This window comes from Bos javanicus, chromosome 10 (genome assembly GCF_032452875.1).
Source record: "Bos javanicus breed banteng chromosome 10, ARS-OSU_banteng_1.0, whole genome shotgun sequence".
Taxonomy (NCBI): domain Eukaryota; kingdom Metazoa; phylum Chordata; class Mammalia; order Artiodactyla; family Bovidae; genus Bos; species Bos javanicus.
The window spans coordinates 76,188,048-76,213,871 of NC_083877.1; the positions used below are offsets into that span (position 1 = coordinate 76,188,048).

Consider the following 25,824-nt stretch of genomic DNA (forward strand, 5'->3'; position numbering starts at 1 on the left):
CAGCGGCGGAGTGGGTGGGCGGTCGAGAGGGAGGGGAAGGCTGGCGGACGCCGCAGCGAACTGGTGGGCAGACCCGGAGTCGCCGCGTAAGCGGGGCCGGCTCAGTGCGGTGCAGCAGGCGCGGCTGTGCGGCAGCGGAAGTCCTTTGTTGCAGCGCAGTCCCTGGCAGAGCCAGAGCCTCTCCGCGCAGCCCAGCCCGAGCGCCGCGCGCCGCCGCCACTGCAGCTCTCGGCCCCTTCGCCTCCGCCCGCCTTTCCCGCTGCCGATTTGCCTTAAACTCCCTAAAATCTCCGCAGCCCCGGTTCCTGCTGCGGCCGGTGAGTATTTGCCAGTTATGGGGCTATTTGCGCAACTTTGGCCCGGGCTGCAGGGCGGCGGGTGGCGGGCTCAGTGGAGTGCGGGACCCGAGCGGCGCCGACCCGTGCGGGGAGCCGGAGCGCCGCGGGCGCACGGCGAGGACCCGGTGACGGGTGACTGCCGGGCCGCCTGCTTGATCCCGCCGCCCGCCAGCGCGCCAGCGCGCCCAGTCGGGGACGTGCGGCCTCCCTGGGTCGGAGGCGAAGCCCCCACGGAGACTAGTTCCCAAATTAGTTACCTTCTTTTCCCTTTCTTTCTCTGCTTTTTTTGAGGGGGGAGGGGAGGGGAGGTGTAGACGGGAGGCGGGAGGAGCCGGTTGATTGACGTGCCCAGAGCCCGCTTCTCTCAACTTACAGCCGCGGCTCCTTGGCGGGTGGGAGGGGAAGTGTCCCGGAGCCCGAGGCCGCAGACTTGGGCGCGCTCCGAGGGAGGAGGCGTAAGAGCCGTGCAAATTCTTGCCACGCTTTTTCCCACCCCCTCTTGCCGTCACACTCGCTGTTTTGTTCAGTAAAAAGTGGTAGGTCTCGGGTTTGGGGATTTTTAGTGGAAAGATCCGTTTCCTGGGAAGAAAGTGCTTTCCTTTCCAGTGGTGGGCGCTTACTAGAGTTCTGTTAGTGTTCGGTAAATATGTTGGATGTAGATCGGGAGCAGTTAACACTAAAATATGTAGGTTTGGGTCTGAGCTCAGCCACTCACCCCGTCTCCCTTCGTACCTAAGCAGCGCATCTGCGTGATCTGAAAGGCTGACATGACATTTTCCAAGCTGGGAGCGTCAGGGAGATGTTGATGAAAGTCCTTGATGTTTTCTGGGGACAGTACGGCGTTTGTATGTAATAATATTTCTAAATCAAACTGGTATGCACGCGCAGGTTCTTTACTGGCCTAAGTGTATTCCCATGCAATATGTATCACGTCAGGAAAACTATGCCAACAACGAAATATTTCCCCTTTGACACTCGATCCCAAGATGTGGTCCCAGGCTCTTTGAGACTTAGAATCAGTCGTTTGAGCTCAAGTTCAAGGCACTCCAGAGCAGATTTGGTGAAGGATGCCGTTCTCATGATAACTACTAAGCAATCACATTTTTCTTTGAAATTAGGAAAAATTTTGTCATTTCAAATGGATATGATGAGATTTGGAATACAAAACGATGAAGCTTGAATGATGGCTGGCCATCAGAACCTCAAAACTTTTGAGTCACTTGCTAGATATAAAGTCTCAGAAATACCTGAATGGGTTTGGAAGAAGCTAGATGGGGCTTTCTTATCTTAAACAGAAAAAAATTGAACCGTAGTGATGGGGAAATACTTTCCCAGAGATTGATAAAATAATGATAGTCTGCAAGTAGAACCCTCAATCAGCATCTTATATTCATTTTAAAAGCAGGTTTCTCTATTACAACCAGATTTTCATGGTATAGAATAACAACTGCTCGAGTTAAGCAATCTTACTGAAGCCTTTCTATTCTTCGTACCCCAGTATGGCATAAATTGGAGGCAAGGGGGAGCCCTGATGCATCGTTGTCAAAGAGAAATCATATTTAACCAGGACCCTAGCAGGGCAGAGCAGTCTCAGACACTTGCTCTTGACCTTGTGTTTTATTTCACTTTAATGCAGCTAAATTTTTGTACTGTTTCCTCATTCTCTTTTCCCAGGCTCTGGGGAAGATATAGTTCATGGAGCTTTTTAAGGGTATCTCTTTGTGCCTTGCAGAATAACCATTCTAATATGCAAGAGAAAAGAAGTGCCTGCTTTCAGGCCTCTCCTCCATCCAAGAGAAGTGCTAAGTCTTTGCTATTAAGCTCTGGTCCAAAGGGGAGAGAGAACCATTTGAGATTAAAAATACAGAAAATTTTCCATAAATTTAATTTTTAAGCTACAAACTGTTGTCTTTCTTTCTGCCCAAAAAAATTGAGATACATTTGAAAACAAAAATTTGCTTGAGAGGTCACTTTGGTCCCTGTAGGATCTTGTCTCCTGACACTTTCTTGTGCTGTTATCTCTTACCGTAAAAATTGAAATTATTCTAATACTCTTATGGGAACCAAATTAAAAGGGATTCATGTCTTTTTTTTTTTCCTCAGAATAGAAATGTTTTTTAATATAAAATTCATTTTCTTTATAAAAATTCAACCTATACCAAAGTACATAAAAAACAAAAATGAAAGTAAGTTTGACTCCCACTCCTTAGAGATAATCACTGTTAACAGTCAATTCCTTGTTTAAAATGGGAGAGGGCAACATTTGGTCATACTGTGCTGCTGTGTGCACCTCACCCTGGCTAGGGACAGCCATGATGATTCATGGACTCATGAACTCATGCTGTCTGTTCACTATTCTGGTTGGTGAGAATTGGCGAGGTAGAGAAAAAGGGAAAGTTTTGCATTAGAGTGATTTAAAATTCTATGATTAAGTAACAGACATGAGAGTTTAAATATAACAGGGCTGCTATTTTAGGTTTGTCCTTATGAAGTACTTACTGTAGCTTGGCAGGCTAGTTCTCACACTTTAATGTTAATGTTGGTGTCAAGCCTTTGATGGGTTGATTTATACTGGCCAAACTCATTAAAGCAAAACCAAACCCTCACATTTGTAAAGAGTTTCATAATTTATAGTTGGGGAGGAATAGTTATACTTATCATTAAGACCACTGCCAGGATATCACTGTGCTGATACAGGGTGAGAGGTCCCTCTGGATCTGTATCCAGAGGTAACATGGCAAACATCAAGGAAAGGAAACTAGAGAAAAGAAGAAGATTAATGACTGTGGGTTTCAGATGTGGCCTAGAAGGAGACAGTACATATTTAAGTTAGATTTCTAAGTATACTCATATTGTGGCACATATAAGAAGTCTTAAGAGTACAGAATCACTCATTTCTTAGCCTGGTATTTTCAAGAAGAGTAAACTGTGAAGTAGCTGATATTCTGAAAACAAATTGCTGAAATAAGTTAAATAACAACATTGGTTGATAGTGTCGAGGACATGAGTTTTTTTGTTGTTTTTCTGTGATTTGAATTTAAAATCACTTTCAAAATAAAATTGGAAAATTAAAAGAATTAAATCTCCAACCAGATTTTCTGTTGTCTGTTTGAGATATGATCATTTTTAGAGATAATTGAAGAGCTCCATCCTCACTTTAAATCTTTTGTATTAGAGGAGGGCTTCCTTTGATGGGCGGTGGGAGTCAGCAGATGGAAGAGGAAATGGGGAGAGTAGGGCATTCTGCCTGCAGTATGGGGCTTTATAAGAATGGGGTGACTCTGGGAGGCTTAGAATGTCCAAAGGGACACTTCAGTTAATAGTCATTGCCAGAAAGAGTGTTTTCTGGCTGCAAACACTGAAACTTAGGGCTCTGAATCAAGAGTCAGAGTTTGAGTCCCATCTTATAAAATGAGCACTTAAGTATCAACCACTGAACCTGTTTCTTCATTTCACAAAATGAGGATAGTAAAAATACCTACCTCAGCATTGTTGTAAAAATCAGTTGTATGGGAAATCACATTAATTTTTGACTATTATATAAAAGTAGCCATAATTGAAATAATGCAAAAAGTTCATAAGCAAAATAAAACTTGCCTTCTTCAACACTTATTCATTCAAAAACTGATCAAATACCAACTAAATGTCAGGCAACTGTTAGAGGCTTGGGACACAGAGATGACTAAGATAGTGCCCTGATCTCAGGGAGCCTACAGTGAAGCAGGGGAACCACATCATAATAATCCCTGCCATTGAGTGTGGTGATAGAGCATCCCAGTTTGAATGATACGTTATTTGTATGAAAGCACAAAGGCGTTTGCTGTGTCAGTTAGTTTGAGATGAGGGGAAATATTAAATAGACTTAAGACTTAAAAATGGAGTTAAGCTTCTTAGAATGAACATAACTTTTTTTTTTTTTTTACTTTAATTTTTTCAACATTCTGGAGGCCAGGTGCTTTTTGTTGTTGTTTATAATGATTTATTTATTTTTGGCTGTGTTGGGTCTTCACTGCTGCACAGGCTCTTTTCTAGTTGTGGCAAGCAGGGGCTCCTATCTGGTAGTGGTGCACGGGCTCCTCATTGGGCTGGTTGCTCGTGTTCTGGAGCACAGGCTCTAGGACACGTGCGCTCAGTAGTTACAGCTCCTGGGCTCTAGAGCACAGTCTCAATAGTTGTGGCACGTGGTCATAGTTGCTCTGCAGCACGTGGGATCTTCCCAGATCAGGGTTTGAACCAGTCTCCTGCACTGGCAGGCGGATTCTTTACTACTGAGCCACCAGGGAAGCCCCTGAACATACTTTTTATGATACTCTTTTTATTGGTTTCAAGGTGTGTGAAGTTTTCAGGATTTTGGTTAGAATTAAAAATTTAACACTTGGAGCTACACAATTGAAAACAATACAATTAAAAAATGTATGTGGACTTGCCTTCTTCAGAAAGAAGGAAGCTGGATAGTCCCTCCCATCATCTTAGAGCTGCCTGACCAGTTTTCATTCAGCAACATTTACTGGGTACACACCATGCTGCAGAGAATTGAACAAGCCAAAGTCCTGGCCTTCAAGTTGCTCAAAGTCTAGTTGGGAGACCAACATATGGATAATTGTGGCAACATATGGATAATTGTGGCAATTGATTCTTATTTAGCAGTTGCTCCCTGACACACCTCCTTATAGTAACCCTAAACCCTAGGGAAGATTGTGTGTTAGTTGCTCAGCTGTGTCCAGTTCTTTGTAACCCCATGGACTGTGGCCCTCCTTGCTCCTTTGTCCATGGAATTCTCCAGCCAAGAATACTGGAGTGAGTTGTCATTCCCTTCTCCAGGGGATCTTCCCGACCTAGGGATCGAACCCAGGTCTCCTGCATTGCTGGCAAATTCTTTACTACCAGAGCCACCAGGGAAGCCCTAGGGAGGATTATCATCCCCATTCTCAGATGAGAGAATTGAGGCACAGTTTAGATGTAACCTGCTTGAGTTCATACATCTACTAAGTGACAGAGCCAGAATTTGAATCCAGGCAGTCTGGTTAGTCTGTGCATTAACATCTGCTTTATGTTGCTGTTCTGATGATTTAAAAAATAGCATAGTCAGTGCAAAATAAGGAGATAATACACAGTAATATCAAAACCTAAATCAGTGGGAGAGGGAGGTCTTACAGAATACTTTCTGGAGAAGGTGATTGATTCTTAAAAGATACGTGGTGGGTTCAGACAGTTAGCTGAAAACAGCTAAAAACCAGTTAGCATGAATCAAAATGGAGATAAGAAATACATGAAGTATATGGAGTTGGAGGATGGGGGAGGTGGCAAGCAGTTTGATGCTGCTTGTCTGAAGTTTGAAGCAGTAACCACAGAGGAGACTAGATGGGTGGACCGGAAGGGCTTTTGTATGCTTTCCTTAAGGAGTTTGCATTTCAATCTGAGGGTATGTGAAAGGACTCAGAAGCAGAATGACAGGGTCTGATTTTTGTTCTTTATGAATCATCTGAGGGTGAAGGATAGATATGAGGGACCAGTTAAGGAGCCTATTGTAATAATTTAGAAGTAAAGATAGATGCCTCAAAGGACAGGAAAAGTAAGGATGGGATAGAGGGGCAAATTTGAGAAATATTTAGTGAGAAAATTGGCAAGACTTAGTTAACTGTGAGGCAGAAGTCCTAGGTGACTCACAAGTATCCTGGGTGGTTAGTTAGTGCATGATGGAGGTGGGGGAAGAGCAATTTTAGGTGGGTCCCAGACAAAGTCACAGAGTGAGTATGTTGAAGAATAGGGTTCCACAAAATGAACCCTAAGAATATGAATGCCACGTGCAAAAAGGGACTTCCTGGTGAAGCTGCCTTTTACTGAGACAAGCCTGCTGTTCACCCAGTGCCCTCTGGTGGTCAGTAGATGCCATGTTGCCTCCTCAGGATGAACAGATCAAAATGAAGACTGAATTAAATGCTTTTCTCCTGGAGAGAGAGAATATTTCAGGAGTCACTATGTTTCCTTTGCATTCTGTGTGAATAAATTCATTTCCTAGACCTAGCACCTTGACTTCAGTAACCTCATATAACCTCAGTTATTCAGAAGTTATTTGGTTGACAACCTCAGCAAAGAGTAAGGCAGTTTGTTGCCTATCAAAAATTAAGATAGGTTAAACAAAGTGCATGAATTAAAACCTTATCATACTCATAAAACACTTCCCTAGGTCCTCACAGAAAATTAAATTATTTATGTAGACTCAGTTTCAATGAGTTTTTGTTGAATTTCATAACCCATAACAGAAGTAGTAGGCTACAGGAGATCAGCAGACCTTTTAGAAGTGACAGCAGTTGGCCTGGACAAGTAAGGAGACAGAAGAATACTAACCACCCCACAAACTACACTCTCCAAAAGTATAACAGCCTCAGGCTGTTTTGTGTAGGTGTGAACAACCCTTGCAAATTTGAACAGTTCCTATTTTTCAGAAAAACAAAACTGGTGCAGAGGAGCTAGTAGCCAGCCAGGTGTTGCTGTATGTGGGGCAGCTGTTGGAATTGGAGGAGGAGCCCCAGACCAGAATGAAAGAGACCAAGGTCCTGTCCTGTCATCTAAAAAATTAGATAGGACTTTGAGTATGACTTAATTTCTCAGGGCCTGTTTGTTTTCTCATCTATAAAGCAGCAGGTTGAACTTGATCACTTGGTAAAATTCTGTGAATTTTGTTCACAATGATGACATTAATGTTTAAGAAAAATTCTGTTGCTCTTGGATTAGAAAGACAGTTTTCATCTCTGGTTTATATAAGAGTTACATGAGGAGTATGGTTATCTCTATTCTACAGTTGAGAAAGCAGGCTCAGAGAGGTGAAGAAAATTTGTAGTTGGGTAAGTGGTAGAGCTGGTATTCAAATCTATCAATGTCTGCTCCCTGGGGTCTTATTTAATATGTTCATTTAACAAGCATGCATTAAGTGCCAACTCCATGGGAATCGTGCTAGGCACAGGGAACACAAAGTCCATTAAGTCTTGTCCCGGTCTTGGAGAGCTGAGTGTAGTAGGCATTGCTGTATAGTCTCTCTGTTAGTGCTAAAGGTGCAAGTATTAATACTACTACAGAACAGTTGGCGCTAGTGGTAAAGAACCTGCCTACTAATGCAGGAGACTTAAGAGACACAGGTTCGATCCCTGGGTGGGGAAGATCCGTTGGAGCTGGGCACAGCAACCCACTCCAGTGGTCTTGCCTGGAGAATCGAGTGGACAGAGGAGCCTGGTGGACTACAGTCCATAGGGTCACAGAGAGTGAATCACGACTGAATTGACTTAGCACGGCATGCACTGCACAGCACAGCACAGTTAGGACAAATTAATACACAGCCTCATTGGGGTTTTTAAAGACTTTATGGTGTGAGGACAGAATGGAGCCACCATTTATAGCTTTGTTTCAATGGGAATATGTTTTAAGTTCCAAATAACTTAAAGTTTTGGAGCATAACCCAGTAAAATTTCAGAACTTCCTGTACTAAGTACTGAATTTGCAGTCTAATAATCAGTCAGGATGCCTATTCTAAAAAGTGAATAAAATTTTCTAAACTTGATGATGACTGTCCAATTTCAGCACCTTGAATTAAAACGTGTTCTCTTTAGGAAACAAACCTGTATAACCAGTTCTTCCTAGAAATCTCAAGGAGAAAACCTAAAGAATTTTACTGAGGTTAAATTTAGAGATTGGAACACTGTATACCCTGGAAAATGGTATTCTAGGAAGAACTTTGCCAAGGTGACCTTATTTTTATAGGCGGCAAAGTCATTAAGGCTATGATCTCAAGCTGAAAAGTCATATTGCTTGTGTTCTAATCTCACCAAGTACTCTGTGGCCTTAGGAAAGTTATAGAACATTGTGTTCTGTTTTCTTATCTGGAAATGGGTCTTAGAACATACTTTGTAGGATTGTTATGAGGATTAAATGATAAAATGATATACATATTTACATGCACATATACATGTTTTATATATAATACTATATATCTTACTGTTGACATACCAGGCTCCAGTTTAAGCAGATATATGTTACACACACACACACACACACACACACACACACACACACACCTGCTTGATAGTAAGGTCAGTGAAACAAATTTATCTTCCCTCCCATTACATTTTCAAGCTTTTATTTTTGCTGATGTGTACCTCTCCCCAATTGTTTACATACACACCAGTGCAGATATCTGAAATGTCTTTCCCCTTGCTTTCTACTTTTCTTTCTTATCCTCACTTGTGGAGACTTTAGTCAAATCCTTCCTAAAGGCCACTGTTCTAGTACAATTCATGCTTTTCTCTTTCTAAACTCTTACTGAGCTTTATTGAATATAATTTAGTATTTAATTTTTCTCAAATTGTTTCTTGGTTTACAATGTAATCCCTCAGGGAATTCCCTGGTGGTCAAGTGATTAGGACTCGCACATTCACTGCCAGGGCCACGGGTTCAGTCTGTGGTTGAGGAACTAAGATCCCACAAGCTTCACCGCTCAGCAAAATAAAAAAATAAAATGTAATCCCTCGTATGTAATTAGCTCTACTGTATACCATCCTTCTCCACCGCCCACCTCAGTGCTTTATGCTGTGTTAGGAACATGGTGGGTGTTTAATACATTCTGATATTCTGGTTTATAAGCAAAGAGAATCCTTTCACTACATTTCAGGCTTCTTAAGAATCTAGTCTATAGCCCTCAAGTCAAATCCATATACATACATTTATCATATAAGACATAGAAATAGATATGAGGAAATGAATGTATGTACTTAACAATTACCTTTGAGACACAGAGGTAATTGTTAGTTCAGAGATTGGGATGCTGAACTATAAACTCAACTGCATGTGTGTGCTCAGTCATGTCTGACTCTTTGTGACCCTGTGGACTGTAGCCCCCCAGGCTTCTCTGTCCATGGGATTTTTCCAGACAAGAAGACTAGAGTAGGTAGTCATTTCCTTTTCCAGGGATCTTCCCAGCCCAGGGATTGAACTCACCTCTCCTGCATTGGCAGGAAGATTCTTTACCACTGAGCCACCTGGGAAGCCCTGAGCTGTGTAAATGGTTCTCAGAAGAGTGTTCTTAGTAATGCAAGTCATTGACACAGATTAGAGGGTGGATGGATGTGAGAGTTGGACTGTGAAGAAAGCTAAGCACTGAAGAATTGATGCTTTTGAACTGTGGTGTTGGAGAAGACTCTTGAGCGTCCCTTGGACTGCAAGGAGATCCAACCAGTCCATTCTAAAGGAGATCAGTCCTGGGTGTTCTTTGGAAGGACTGATGCTGAAGCTGAAACTCCAATACTTTGGCCACCTCATTCGAAGAGTTGACTCTGGAAAAGACTCTGATGCTGGGAGGGATTGGGGGCAGGAGAAGAAGGGGACAACAGAGAATGAGATGGGTGGATGGCATCACCGACTCGATGGACGTGAGTCTCAGTGAACTCTGGGAGTTGGTGATGGACAGGGAGGCCTGGCTTGCTGCAATTCATGGGGTCGCAAAGGGTCGGACACGACTGAGCGACTGAACTGAACTGAACTGACTGATTGGCCTTATCGGAGAAGGCAATGGCAACCCACTCCAGTACTCTTGCCTGGAAAATCACATGGGCGGAGGAGCCTGGTAGGCTGCATTCCATGGGGCCGAGAAGAGTCGGACACAACTGAGCGACTTCACTTTCACGCATTGGAGAAGGAAATGGCAACCCACTCCAGTGTTCTTGCCTGGAGAATCCCCGGGACGGGGAGCCTGGTGGGCTGCCATCTATGGGGTTGCACAGAGTCGGACACAACTGAAGCAACTTAGCAGCAGCAGCAGGGCAATAGAAACATCAAGCAAAACTGTTTTTTTCCATTTAAGAGATTTAGCAATGAAGGAAAAGTATTTCTGAAACCTTACTATGTCAGTGAGAAATTTTCTGAAATAGCTTAAAGTATAATTTAGGGAACACATCTACTGAATAAGACTAGATGCACATATACAGACACAACCACATTACAGATGGGAGTTCAGATTGGGTAGTATTTTGTGCAAGGATCTTAATAAATCTCATGTTAAGGACTCATGCCCAATCCTTGCTGACTGTTCTTTGCAGAAGGGCACACTGCAAGGAGTATGTAGTAATCACTGTTTAGTGGTTAGTACCATCTGGATGGTCAGGAATCCCAGTTCCTACTTTACCACAGTTAACCCTCCTTAATACATTGTTTTAACAGCACTACATCATTGTCCTTGTGTGAAATAAGCCTGTTTGACCAGATTAGATCTCTAAGCTCTAAAAGCCTCTGAATATCTAAATTACTGAATATTCTTAATGGGCTTGGTAGCTGGTTTTGAATTTGAGAAAGCTGGTTAAACTTTTTCAAACTAAAATTTTAAAAATCCAGTGCATCACCTAACTCCTTATTCCTCTAGAGAACTACATCCACACTGGGTTTCCTTCTAGCCTTGGGAGAACCCTCAGCTTTGGATCAACTTTGAAGTTTCTGCTCTCAGCCCTAGCCCTTTGACTTGTGGCTGTACAAACTTGCTCTACCAGTGATGCAGCTAGTAGTAATATACAAACAAAAGCAATCACAGAATGTCATTATAAAAACAAGAATTGAAATCTAAACATTTATTAAAAACAGGTAACAAGCTTTACTGTAACAAAGTTCACTATGTTTTTTGGGGGTAGCATTATTAAGGATATAAAAAAAGAGCAAACTTCTTTTGGAATTTGAGTGAAACTTTTTTTTTTTTCCTACCCCCCCGCTCCCCAGTCTCCAAGTGAAACTATTGTTTAATAAAAGTGAGTGAAAATAAAGATTTTAATGCAAAAATTATTCTCAAGACATAAGCTAAAAGTCTCACAGGAATTTAGATCCTTCACCCATGATTCCACCTCCTGCCTTTCTGTTTGTTTTTGTTTTGGTGTTATTAAGCTGCCTTAAAGCTTTTCTGAATGAGATGTAACAAGAAGAGAGTTGTTCATGCTAATGTGTGAATGGTTGCTAGTAAAGGTTACTCTCCCTAAAATCAGCTTGACTCAGAACTTGGTTGTAATGTTGTAGAAACAACAGTTTTATATCAGCCTAAGAGCTGTAGTATTAGCATTAATTTTTGACAAAAAGGTACTTGTTCAGCTTGCAGCTGTATGAGGGGAAGATGGAAATACAGAGACGTGGTGGTGGTGGGATTCATACTCAGGTCTGTTGGACCCTGAGCCCTTGTTCTGTCCATCACAGCACATTGCCTTCATGCATAGTATGTGAGTATGTGTTGAGTGAAGTAACTCATCTAGAGCAATAAGTTGCCCTCAGTGATGTATCCTTGAGATTATAGGATACCTATGTTGTTGCCGATTCTCAGTACTTTATACAGTGCCTGGTACACCAAAATACTCAACAGATTTTTGAGTTAATGTATGTTAAAATGCTGTCGATTCTCGTTTTAGTATTTTGTTTAACACAGAATGTATGTTCACTAATTTAAGTGAATTATAACTGTAGCTACAGATGTGCCTATCATATTGGTCTATGTGGCTGCATTCATTTTGGTTGCTGACCGTAAAACTGCTTTTCCTTTAGATTAGAAAGGTCTTTGGAACTTTTAAGCTCTTAATGTCATTATTTCAAGCATAAGACATTTAAACCTGAAAGTTTTAACAGATAAACTGCTGGCTTTCATACGGATGGGCTCTTATTTAGAAGGAAATTTTAAGACTGTCTAGTCAGACTTCGCTCCTGTGCTTAAGGAAGCGACACTACCATCACAGCTGCCACTATTCCTTCCATTAGTTATCACGTGCCAAGTACTGAACATTTCACACATGGCTCCTGTGAAGCCTCATGTTTGATACGATTTTTGAGGTGTAATTATCCCCACTTTGACAGTTCAGGACACTTGGGGTCAGTGAGGACAACCAAGTCATCTAAGGTGGCAAAGCTAAGTTGGAACTCAGGCCTGTCTGACCCAAAGCCTTTTCACTGTACTGTCCCCAACAGAATTTCTTCCCTGCTTCTAGATGGGACAGTCATTATCCTCTAAATGACTTTGTTTCATTTTTTAACAACTCTTATTATTAGAAGAAAATGTGAGATAATATCTATCCTTCTACCTCTTTATTCATTAAAGGTCTCTCTGAATCCTGTAGAACAGTGGTGTCCCCAATCTTTTTGGCACCAGGGACCGGTTTCGTGGAAGGCAAGTTTTCCAAGGTCTGGGGTCAGGGGGGTAGTTTTGGGATGAGTCAAGTGCATTACATTTATTATGCACTTTATTATTATGTACTTCATCAGCTCTACCACCTCAGATCATTAGGCATTAGATCCTGGAGGTTGGGGACCCTTGCTGTAAAATGTCTATAGACCTAGAAATCTCATCCTACATAAAATGGGCTTGGAGGGGGTCAATATTTGTGTGTGTGTGTTTTAACTCTTTAAATAAGGATTTGTTGTTGTTTTATGTTATTGTAATTTTTATATAACTTCATAGTCTGTGGTTATTTACTTGACTTTGCATCCTGAAAACTTTTCTCATTTTTTTATAGCCTTCATTCATGAATATAATTGTCATAAAGGCCACATGACAGTGAATTTTTGGAAGTGGATTTACCTTGGTTTACTTACAACTCCCTTATTATCGGGCATTTCGAGTTATAAATAACACACTGATAAATACCTGAGCATACATTGCATTTTGTATATAGCTACATACTGAACATGACTCAATTCTGATACAGATATCTAAGTTACACAAGGTTGGAATACTATACCTACTTGTAATACTACTTGATCTGGCTTACAGAAAAGGTCCAGACATTTCAATTTAAAGATGGCAGTAGGTTTCATAAGCCATCTTCATTTCACCAGGGGCATGTCCCTACTGTGTAACTCTGATTTCAGGCAGGAAGAAAACAAGCAGGGTGATCTTTAGGCAGTAGGGGGAAGGGGTATGTGACCCACATGTGATTTGTGACAAAAAGATAAAAAGCAAGTAGAAGTAAGTAAATTTAGATAATTTCTAATTATCACTGCAGAGATTAAAAGGTGTGGAGACATGAATGTTTTATTTCTGTGAACAGCTTGTTCAGTTGTTCTTTTTATGTTCAGTCAAATTGCATAGGAACTTATTTTCAAGTAGAAGATAGATACTGAAATTTTATTTATACAGGTTAAAAATCAGGGCTAACATTGGATCTTATTTTAGCTTTGTAATATAATTGGACTTACAGGGCTCCTGTCTTTATTCAGCATCAGCTCTGTACATTAAAAATATTTATATGATGATAAGTGAAGAAAACTAGTTGCAGAAAGATATGTACAGTACAGTATCATTTAGGTTAAAAAAAAAAGTTAAAAAAAACCAAAGCAAAACTATTTGTCTGGCATGTAGTGGATACTCAATAGCTGTTGACTCTGTAGGTATACATATAAACAAATTTGAAAATAAATAATTGGAGAGGTTATCTCTGGAAAGAGGTATGTGACCTAAGGTGTGTTTTTATTTTATGTACTTTTATGTTTTAATTTTTTTCAATAAGCATGTGTTCCTTTTGTATACCTTTTTTTTAATGAGTGAAAAATGAAGAAAAATTTACAATCTAAGGACAGATACCTCCTTCCCAAATAGGTCCCCTGTTTCTTTATACAGAATTACTCCTTCTCTAATAAATTAAGAGACAGGCATTGACCAAACCTATTTGCTTGGTACCATTTGCATGTAGTCTAATAAGCTTTAGTGAGTAGAATTTTTCTAAGGAAACTTTCAAACATACAAAAATAGAATTATGTCTACCTCCTAGCTTTGATAGTTATCACCACAGGACCAATCTTGTATCATTTATAGCCTATACCCACCCCACTGGATTATTCTCAAGCATATCTTAGATGTATCATTTCATCAGTAAACACAGCAGTATGTGTATGTAAAAGATAGGATGCTTTTAACACAACCAAAATACCTGCATCACACTTAAGGATGAGCAATAATTCCTTTATATCAATCACCTGAAGTTTTTTTTTTTTTAATATTTGGCAATTACTTTCAATTCAAATTGCTATTTTACTTGCTTTCACTGTATTCTTCAAGTACTTTAAAACTAGTGTCTTTTTTCCTTTCAAATTTAGTTTGAAATTGCATGTTTCCTCCTAGAGTTGTAATGAAACCAAAATGATGGGTTTTGCTTTTGATACCTTTGCTTGTATTTCTTAAAATAAAAATGAGAAGCTTGAATAAATGGCTGGGTATCTTCACCTTTAAGTTTTAAAAGTGATTCAGGTATCTATTAATTGAGTTTTACTACGTTAGAATGGACAGCTCTTTTTTTTCAAGTGCTTTTCTGATTTCTTGTCTGATTTTAATGTTTTTGTTTTACATAGGTCTCTAATTAATAGAAGATGGCAAAGCCCAGCCACAGCAGCTACGTCCTTCAGCAGCTAAACAACCAAAGGGAATGGGGTTTTCTCTGTGACTGTTGTATTGCGATTGATGACATTTACTTTCAAGCACACAAAGCTGTTCTAGCTGCTTGTAGCTCCTATTTTAGAATGTTTTTCATGAACCATCAGCATAGTACTGCACAACTGAATCTCAGCAACATGAAAATTAGTGCTGAGTGTTTTGATCTCATTTTGCAGTTCATGTATTTAGGAAAAATTATGACAGCTCCTTCCAGTTTTGAACAGTTTAAAGTGGCAATGAACTACCTGCAGCTGTACAATGTCCCTGACTGCTTAGAAGACATACAGGATGCAGATTGTTCTAGTTCAAAATGTTCATCTTCTGCTTCTAGCAAACAGAACAGCAAAATGATATTTGGGGTGAGAATGTATGAAGACACTGTGGCTAGAAATGGCAGTGAAGCTAATAGGTGGTGTGCAGAGCCAAGTTCAACAGTGAATACACCACATAATAGAGAGCCTGATGAAGAGTCGTTGCAATTAGGTAATTTTCCTGAGCCATTATTTGATGTATGTAAAAAGAGTTCTGTGTCCAAATTATCTACTCCAAAAGAACGTGTATCACGACGCTTTGGACGGAGTTTCACCTGTGATAGTTGTGGATTTGGCTTTAGCTGTGAAAAATTACTAGATGAGCATGTGCTAACCTGTACTAACAGACATTCATACCAAAACACAAGATCCTATCATAGGTTAGTGGATATTCGAGATGGAAAAGATAGTAATATCAAAGCTGAATTTGGTGAAAAGGATTCTTCTAAAACCTTTTCTGCACAGACAGACAAATACAGAGGAGACACAAGCCAGGCTGCTGATGATTCGGCTTCAACCACTGGAAGCAGGAAAAGTAGCACAGTGGAGTCTGAACTAGCCAGTGAAGAAAAGAGCAGAGCCGCTGAGAGGAAAAGAATCATCATTAAGATGGAACCAGAGGATATTCCTACAGATGAACTGAAAGACTTTAACATTATTAAAGTTACTGATAAAGACTGTAATGAGTCCACTGACAATGATGAGTTAGAAGATGAAGCTGAAGAGCCATTTTATAGATACTATGTTGAAGAAGATGTCAGTATTAAAAAAAGTGGGAGGAAAACTCTAAAACCTCGGATGTCAATAAATGCTGATGAAAGAGGTGGTTTAGAAAATATGAGGCCCCCGAACAACAGCAGTCCTGTACAAGAGGATACTGAAAATGCTTCTTGTGAGCTGTGTGGGCTCACAATAACTGAGGAGGACCTGTCATCTCATTACTTAGCCAAACACATCGAAAATATCTGCGCATGTGGCAAATGTGGACAAATACTTGTGAAGGGTAGACAGCTTCAGGAGCATGCCCAGAGATGTGGAGAGCCCCAAGATCTGACGATGAATGGTTTAGGAAATGCCGAGGAGAAGATGGACATGGAAGAGAATCCTGATGAACAGTCAGAAATAAGGGATATGTTTGTTGAAATGTTGGATGATTTTAGAGACAATCATTTCCAGATAAACAGTATCCAAAAGAAGCAGTTATTTAAACATTCTGCCTGTCCTTTTCGATGTCCTAATTGTGGCCAGCGATTTGAAACTGAAAATCTAGTGGTTGAACATATGTCTAGCTGCCTAGACCAAGATGTGTTTAAGAGTGCCATCATGGAAGAGAATGAAAGAGATCACAGACGAAAGCATTTTTGTAACCTGTGTGGGAAAGGATTTTATCAGCGGTGTCACTTAAGAGAACACTATACTGTTCATACCAAGGAAAAACAGTTTGTTTGTCAGACATGTGGGAAGCAGTTTTTAAGAGAACGTCAATTGCGCCTGCACAATGACATGCACAAAGGCATGGCCAGGTATGTCTGTTCCATTTGTGATCAAGGCAACTTCAGAAAACATGACCATGTACGGCATATGATTTCTCATTTATCTGCTGGTGAGACTATATGCCAGGTCTGCTTTCAGATATTTCCAAATAATGAACAGTTGGAACAGCACATGGATATTCATCTGTATACATGTGGAATATGTGGAGCAAAATTTAACTTGAGGAAAGATATGAGATCACATTATAATGCCAAGCATTTGAAAAGAACATAAGTGATTTTCTACTGTATAATGTTTAGCTGATAGGAGACAAAACACCAAAGCAAAGGATATGAGCTATTTAGAAAATGATTTTATAAGATGGAATTGTTGAAAAAAATTTTCAAGGCCCTTTTACCTTTAATATTTTTGTTTAGATCTTAAGTATCTACATTTTAGGTGTTATTAAATGTTTATCATTTTTGTTATTTCTTAATAGAATTCTTTGTTTTTAGTTTGTTTTAGCTATGATTAAAATTACTTTTAAATGTAGATTACAAGTGGTTGTCACCCCTTCAGTGACTATTGAAGCTTAGGTTGTTTTTTTTTTAATCAATAAGGTGATGATGTCACAATTTTTATTTTATTTTGTTTTTTAAGGCTACCTTGTGAAATTTTAAACCCAATATCATTGGCCATTCCTGTTTTAAATTTTTAAAATATATTTTTTAAGTAGTTATTTAAAACTATCCCATTTACTTTAGCTTTTTTTTTTTCCTGTAAGTTGAACAATGATTTAGCCACTGTTTATTTCCCTCTTACCAGTGAAATTCATATTCTTAAATTGAAAACTTAGTAGGCAGGTTAGGTGTGCTGAATCTAACCTTGAAGGTTGACATGGGCTCAAACTTGGCCTAAAAAGATTGATGGACCTAAGGAAATTCCTATAAATGAATATTTCCTATAATTGATAAAATATTATCATTTAATAATCACATTTAAAACTTATATTAAGTGTAAAAACCCAATGACTTTACTCCACTTGACAAATTAGTGGGGACAAGTCGTTTTGTTTTGTGATATTAAATTTAACTATGATAGTTAATTAAAAAAGCATATCTTGTATTCATTTAAAATAATTTAAAATATTTTGATTTCTAAAATGTGTTAGTTTATCAATTATTTTTGTTTATAAATAGACTTTAATAGCTTTCTAGGAAGATGACATCTAAAGGAAAATGATTTTTCACCTTTAAAATGACATACTTTTGGAACTTTGAGATTTGAGAAAGCTGCCATGTATATTGATTAATCTAATAAAATAAAGAAATCAATCACAAATCTGGTTGTTCTATAAAAGTAGAGTGTGCAAAACATGTCTTGTGTTTTATACTAAGATTTGGAGAAAATGTGTTATGGAAAATTACAGTTTTATCAACATGCTTTTTTTTCTGTAAAGGACTATAAAATTTGAGGACTATAAAATAATAACAACATATAAATGTAAATATCATTTTTTAGATAAAGTAGTATTACTGTTAGTTGTTGCTGACACGAGGTCTACATGAATTACATGTGAATTAAAACTGGCAAAACCAGCCCACAAATCCACACATCTGTTGGATAGAATGTGTTTTAATGTAAATTACTTGCATAGTAATACCCTTCTCATAATGAAAGGGATTTTAAATAACTCCTATATTTAAAAGTATAATTTTGTGATTACGAACAGTAATTTAACAGTATTGTTTTTTGTTTATATCACATTTTAAAGATATGCAAGTCATATTTTTATATACAATTTGCATAAAAGAACAAGTTTGCCAAGAGAACTGAGAGACATATTGACTAGCATAGATTTAGTTGAAAGAGAAGAAGACCACAGTGTGTGCTCAAAGATTTGTGGGGACATGGTGAGAGGTGTTAAGTAAGAATTGAAATACTACAGAAGCCATACAGTATTAGAGCAAAATAATGGGAAGTAGAGATGGGGGAAATACACAAAAAGACAAATGAGAAATCAGGATTTTTTTTAAAAAGCTGTATAGCAGAAAAAGCAAGAAAAATGATTCATCTTAGTTCGTGGATACAGTAGTTTATCAAATTATTAAATCTGAAATGCAACTTAAAATGAAAAATGTACATACATTACTGAAGAAAACCTGATAAAAGTTCTGTAACAAATCCAGAGACCATCAGAGAATAGATCTCAAACCATATTTCCAAAGTATATAACATCTTAGTAGCGACTTAGCAGCAGCAGCAGCAGACATCACTTTCTTTGGAACCACTTTTTTCCATGACCCTCTTCAAAGCCTGTATTGCAATGGCTTTCCCACCATTAAAGAACAAGTTTGTTGTTTAGTCCCTAGGTTGTGTTCGACTCCTTTTGCAACCCCACGGACTGTAGCCAGCCAGGTTCCTATGTCCATGGGATTTTCCAGGCAAGAACACCAGGGTGGGTTGCCATTTCCTTTTCCAGGGGATCTTCCTGACCCAGGGATTGAACCCATGTCTCTTGCATTGGCAGGTGAATTCTTTACCACTGAGCCACCTGGGAAGCCTTTAAAGAATGGAAGCCTATCTAAATACTACCACTCTGTAAAAAATGATTTCTACACCCATTGGGAAAGGGGTTTAGTTTTAGAAATGTACTAACAGCCAATTAGCAAGCGAATATATAAACATATATATAAACATTAAACATAATTTTACGTAACTGAGATGTTTATAGTTTCACAAAGCCACACCACAGAATGTGTTTTCCCCGTGTGTTACACAGGACACATGCCTTTTGTTTTGCAACTAGCTACAGCAGTATAAGCTGCTTTGAGTATATGTACAATGTTCCTCATTAAGAGTTCATTTAATGACTACATGCCTCCTTTTAAAACTAGGGGGAGTGAAAACTATCCGACACCTCTCTAGCCCAGTTTGCTCTCACTTCCCTCTCCCGGAGTGGAGCTACAGAGTCATGCCTACTTAATACCGCTTCTTACCCTCCAGTGCTATGAAGACAGTGAATCGAGGTTGTGGATGTTGCCTCCTCCTACTGTCTTTGTAATTTACGTGATTAGGCTCCAAATGTGAAAATGAAGGGGAAATCTAGATAGGTATATATGGAATCTTGTTATTTCTTAACAAATATGGTCTTTCTTAAAGGGCCTTTTGTTCTCCAGCAAAAAATCTTGCCACCAATTCCAGCACAGCTCAGATGTTGATAATTTTTAGTAAACAGGACTAAGAATCTCAGAGATTAGTGGATTATGACTCAGAAATTTGTCTTAATCCTGTATTTTTAAAGTAATATTCAGAGAAATGACTTACATGAGTAAGATGGCTAATGTTTAAAGTTTGAGTATAAACAAAAAGAAGCACTCCAAGGGCAAGATACAAAAATTAAAGAATTAAAATAAGGATAGTTTTCTAGAGCAGCCAGCACCAATTAAAAGGAAATATTATAGACCAAGTAAAAATCACAAGTATTGTGGTTAAGAACAAAAATAGGAGCCAGGTAGAAACATTGAGGTAAAAAAAAAAAAGTGTAGTGAGTAAAAATAGAATTTGATAGGCTAAAATAATGATTAATTCCATTAGAGCTACAGAATGCCTAATGAAACAGCTGTTATGAACATGCCAAGGATATGCATAAACGTGAGATAATATTCCAACGTTTATAGAAAGTGGGAAGAGAAGCTGGTGGTGGTTTGTAACATTCTCTGGTTAAACAATACATGTTCCTATATATCACTAAAGAACTTCTGTATTTAATAGATCTGTGGAAAATTCCCTAAAGACCCAGTGTAACAGTTTAAGTTAAACATAAAACTTGTTAACAAAACACTAAATTAGTACCAACCAGAAGAGAAAAACCTGAATATGTATATGCATACATAGTTGAGAATAAAGTAGTTTGGTGTATTTAATTCTAAATGGGTTTTGAGTTACACTTTTTTTTTTTTTTTGCCATTAATCTACTTTGATTAGCTCATCATTTGTCACCACCCCCACCTCCTTTGTGACATATGCTTCTCAGTGATAGAAGTGCTCTGAAGGCTTTGACAATGCCTAAGATCCCAGGATACCAAAAGGCTCTGTGGGAACATACCTTTGTGGAATGTCTCCCATCTCCTGATACCTGAGGTGCAGTAAACAAGGTGATAGAATGAATGCCAGGGAACTGAAGCAAGTAAAGTTAGATTTGGTGTTAGAATTTGTGGCCCAGATTTGGAAGTCTATGAACTACCCATCCCAGGGCTCTCAGTAATCCCATCATCCATTTCATTAACACTCTTTGTACTCTGCTAAACACTTGATACAGATGTAATTTTAATGAATCGTCATGGCCTTATGAAGTAAGTATTCTATCAATAATTTTCCAGATGGGGGACTGAGGTTCAGTGAGACTGAGTCTTTTTCCTAAGAGCATACAGAAGCTAAATACTAGCACTGAAATTTGAAACTAGGCCTATTTGATTCCTACATTCCTGTACTTAACCATTAAGCAACATACTTTACCATGAAGTACAAAGAAAAGCCTTTTCAGTTCAGGTAACACGTATGACAGAGCTCCTAGGAGATTCTGTGCTCCTTGTTCATCATCTGTCATCTACTGTGCCTGGTAAGATAGCTGGTAATAGTGGTACCTAAATGAACATATTGAATAATGTGAAAATATATCAGTCAGAAGCAAAACATTTTTGAGTAGATCATTCAGAATGATGTTTTAGAAATGAATATTAAATACTCTTGTTTTAATTTTCCTTTATATTTCTACCTCTGTGATGTTTTGCCTCTGTTATGATTGTTATGTTTTAACCTCTCTGACCAGTCACCATTTCCTTTTATTGGTTATGTGATAAATCATTTGAAAACCTCCATTGTGCCCCCCTCAAATCAGGACCCTAGAATGTTTTCCTCTTTTGCCTTAGCAGGTGATATGGATAAGAAATTCTTCATTTTTTGGCTAAAAAACAAAACAAAATCCCTAATTATCATTCTGTAAGGATTAAAGTTTACAGAGCAATCTAAGTCTGTCTAAAAACAAGTTATTCTAGCCATCTGTAATTCAATTTACCAAAAGTATTTATGTATTTCTAGTGTAAGCTTACAATCTTACTTGTGAAAGAAATGAAAGATAATTTCAGGAAACAATTGTATATCCACCCTAACCTAGCAGCAAACTTTTAAGAAATGGAATAGTCAACTGGTTTAAGTGAAACAACATCCCTCCCCATCTAATTGGATTTTAATTTCATGCATCTATTGCCTGATTTCTAAAACCTATACAATAGGTTTTACTGTTACTTAACAAAGCCTACTACTTTAATGATCTACCATCTGCCAAATGTTATTTTTTTTAAAAGGTGAGACTAGAAGATGGTGAAGATTCCATACAAAATATATAATCTTTTAGGTGGCCCACTTTCATTGCCTTCTATCAAACTCAAGGACTTATTCCTTGGTAACAAGGGTTGTTGCTGTTTAGTCCCTAAATCATGACTTTTGTGACCCCATGGACTGTAGCCCTCCCGGCTCCTCTGTCCATGGGATTTCCCAGGCAAGAATACTGGAGTGGGTTGCCATTTCCTTCTCCAGGGGATCTTCCTGAACCAGGGATTGAGGCAGTGTCTCTTGCATTGGCAGGAGGATTCTTTACTACTGAGCCACCAGGAAAGCTCCAACATATGGGTTGAGTCTAGACCAAGTGAAATTTAGCTACTTATAAATTTATATGCTGGCAAGAGGCTAAAGTGCAAGGATTTAGAATGTTTGTGTCTCTAAATATTGGTAAATATAAACTAAATGACAATAGCAGCTTATAAATTCATGCTAATTTTAAACTAGTTTAATAACACATATGCATATACTTAGTTGACTTAGCATTAAGAAGTTAAATTCATTTAAGTTGCTCCCTTACTATATTTAGGAGAACCAAATCACTAAGGTTTTTGTCACTAATCCATTATTAGTGACAAAATTGTTCATCTTTTCTATCAAATTCCACCACAGATTACTAGTGGGCAGGAAGCCATTTATAATTTTTTTTAATCATCTTACTTGCTGGCAAGAAAAAGACTGTATGAAGATTATAAATCAGTACTTGCCTGTAAATTAAATGTATCAATGTACTAATCACCACTGTAATAAGTAAAAAATCACAGGAAACTCTAGGACTGAAGGATGACAAAAATGTAAAAAAACATGACTTCATGAGTCAGGAATAGTAGTAATTTTATGTGGGAACATTTGAATAACTTTGTACTTACCTATTTGAGAAAAGAATGGGTAGACATCTCATGAATCCCAGTTAAGCTTTATTTAGAAAGTTACTATGTTGTTTTTATTCTACTTAAACCAATTCCTTATAGCAGAATCAGCAGAGCTCATTTTTAGATGACAGAAATATAAACATCTCGATTATGAAAGTCATTGTTTCTTTCAAATGCTTATGTGTTCCTTGATGTGGAAAAAATAAAAAATTTCTTTTATTACAACATTAGGGCAAATCATTGCTGCAAAAAATAAAATTCTACCCAGAATCATTGGGGCAGGTTAGGAGTGCTATGAATATAGGAATTTGAAGGAACACTCCTTTTTGTGTGTGGGTGTACTTCATTTGCAGAGTGTAAAACAATATTTGAAGAGAACAATGTTAGTCTGATGGCTGAAGGCACTCATAAAAAGAACATGAACTTGTTAGATGTATGTTTAATTCAGAGATTTGCTATTAACAAGTACATTGTAAAATTATTTTATTTGAAGGAAAGTACTTTTTAACTGCTCCCTTCCTCCCTACTTTACCTGACTATCCTCCTCTTTGTTTCATATTTATGAGTCCTACCCATTCTTTGTTAGCCCTTGTAAGAAAAAGTTGCCCCAATAGCTGAAAAATTATATTGGTGAAAAGAATACCTTATATTTAAAGGGTATAGTGAATTACATTTGGGAAGAAGTTAAATCTAAGTTTTAGGATCTGTGCTTTTGTTCTCATTTTTTGTTCAATTAACAGTGTGCTGGCCTGGTGCCAAAAGTCATGAAATTCTGACCTAAGATTTATGTTGTATCTTGTAGAGCAGTCAACTTGCAATATTATTTTTCTTGAGTTTTGTCTTTTTCTGTGTGGCAGTGGTCAAATAGGGCCTTCTAAACCTCTGGAGAAGTGAGATCTGAATTTGGAGAGGACATGGGGAAGAATCAATCATCAACAGATAATCTTTAAGTCCAGACCCAGGAATATCAGATCTGAAGTGACACCATCTTTTCTGTCTTCTGACAAACCTCATCAACCCCAAAAGTTCCTGTTGCAAGGATCCAAGAAAACTCAGTAAAGATCTCTTTGGAATCACTTTGTTGTGACAAAATCGATTCACAGTGACTCTCCTATTATTTGTAAAAAATCTGCTAAAGAAAACAACAATATCAGTGATTAAAGCTACACTGAAATGAAACTTTATATGCTAATTATCTTCAAGAGCCCCTCCTAAAATAAAAGGGCTTGTTAGGCTACTAGAAATACATTATAAAGTAAGATAATCACCTATCTGTGTAAACACATATAATTCTAAACTTAAAATACATTACAGTTTATATATCATGAAATGTAGTTAGTTTCAAAAATTATATCCCAAATCTGTAGTTCAGGTTATAAATAAAAAGATGTGGGTGCAAAGAAGACGTTACGTGTAAGACCAATATTTTAACAAGATAATCTAGTTATTGCTTAGTGTAATGTGACATTTGCCTTTCTTTTTTTCACTGTATATACCAGTCACAAATCTTGATTATTAATATTAATGAGGCTCCCTTTTAAGTCTGTTGCTTTAAGAAAAAACAGAAGTGGTATTACTTCCATGGTGGTATATATTCACAGATCACAGACAACCAAGAAGAATGTGTCAAGTCACATTTCCTTCTCAATTTAGCAATGTAACCTAATAGGCAGAATAAGCTTCTGTTAAACATTTATTCTTGTTATTAATACATAATACCATGCTTCTCAGTTTTCAAATTTCAAGACAAAATTCAACTAAGTATTGAATGAAACAACTGTTAACATGTTTAAAAAAGCTTTCATGGGAAAATGAAATGTTTGATGATATTTTAACCTGAAGATACATATACATACATTTCTCAACCATATTAATCTTACAGCCATATTATTTGCATATTGTGAATATATTTGTAGTTTTGGTTAACTGCATAGTCAACTCAATATTATCATCATAATCATTGTTTCATCTGCAATATCAAGATGTATATATTCAGAAATGGTTATTTTGTTTTTATGCCAATGCTTTCAAATGTTTTAATAGGGAGTTGCATAAAGAGATCTAACTTAAGAGCATATTTAAGAGCAGATGCAGAATTTAAGTCATTTAACATCTCTAGATATAAAGCAGGATAATAACATGAATATTCTAATAATTAGACTAACTAAAAATCAGAAAAAGGTAATTAAAATGTGATACTGGGTACAGGGGTGAGAAGAGAGATGAGAAATCCACTAAAGACTTCAAATTCATAAGAATTCATCTGCTTTAAGAGAAATAAACAAACTTAGAGAAGTGTTACAGTCTAAAAACCAAAAACTATAGCCAGTTTCTTCTAGAAATATGAACAAGTATATAGAACTGCAGACTTCTAACAAGTAAACAGAAAACAGTAAAGATAAAAGAACACTATCAATAATTCAAGGTGCCAGATCAATATAGTAGAAACTCAACAATTTTTGATTACTGGTGGAATTAGATTTACAGGAGAAATATGACTTAAATTTTGACTGTACTAAACTACAAATGTAATAAATTATAATAATTATAAATAAGTGCATTCTATAATGTGACTACTTTCTGTATATTAGTATAAAATGGAGTATTGGGTTACATAGAGAATTTTTGTTACATTTTTTAATCCACGCTTTAATAAAATTTCCTCCTCTATGTTCAGAATTTAAAATGTCTTTATATTACTTTTTTTATACTGTACTTTTCTAACCTTGTTCTTTTTAAAAAATTATTTGGCTGAAAAGTTATCTGTTCCTTTCATTCTATAATACCAGAATAATAAAGTATCTGATATAGCTAATTATAGTATTCCTGAGCACCTTAAGAAGTACACAAAGAATTAACTAAAATTCTTATTTCCAAATCCTGGTTTCTTTCAATACAGAATGACTAGAAAAGTACTATCTCATGGCAAGCAGATGGTAACAAATTAGGTTTCCTCATAATATAAAAATAGGTAATTATTTATAAAAATTAACTGA

At 37.7% G+C, this 25,824-nt stretch overlaps 1 protein-coding gene across 3 annotated transcripts; it reads left to right on the plus strand.

Annotated features, from left to right (window-relative positions):
• Positions 1 to 68: 68 nt before the first annotated feature.
• Positions 69 to 23,904, plus strand: ZBTB1 (zinc finger and BTB domain containing 1). 3 transcript variants are annotated; one of them, XM_061429107.1, is made up of 3 exons: positions 69 to 317; positions 14,691 to 16,606; positions 23,686 to 23,904. In XM_061429107.1, the coding sequence occupies exons 2-3, from the start codon at positions 14,709 to 14,711 to the stop codon at positions 23,720 to 23,722; spliced, it is 1,935 nt and encodes a 644-aa protein (XP_061285091.1). In that variant the 5' UTR covers positions 69 to 317; positions 14,691 to 14,708; the 3' UTR covers positions 23,723 to 23,904. The 3 variants fall into 3 exon arrangements, 2 of the variants coding, with proteins under 2 accessions (XP_061285091.1, XP_061285090.1); XR_009738774.1 differs by having other exon boundaries at positions 229 to 317; positions 14,691 to 20,713; XM_061429106.1 differs by lacking the exon at positions 23,686 to 23,904 and adding an exon at positions 12,445 to 12,513 and having other exon boundaries at positions 230 to 317; positions 14,691 to 17,930.
• Positions 23,905 to 25,824: the final 1,920 nt, after the last annotated feature.

Coding starts and splice junctions, on each gene's coding strand:
- ZBTB1 (XM_061429106.1), top strand. CDS start 14,709: ATGGCAAAGCCCAGCCACAGCAGCTACGTCCTTCAGCAGCTAAACAAC.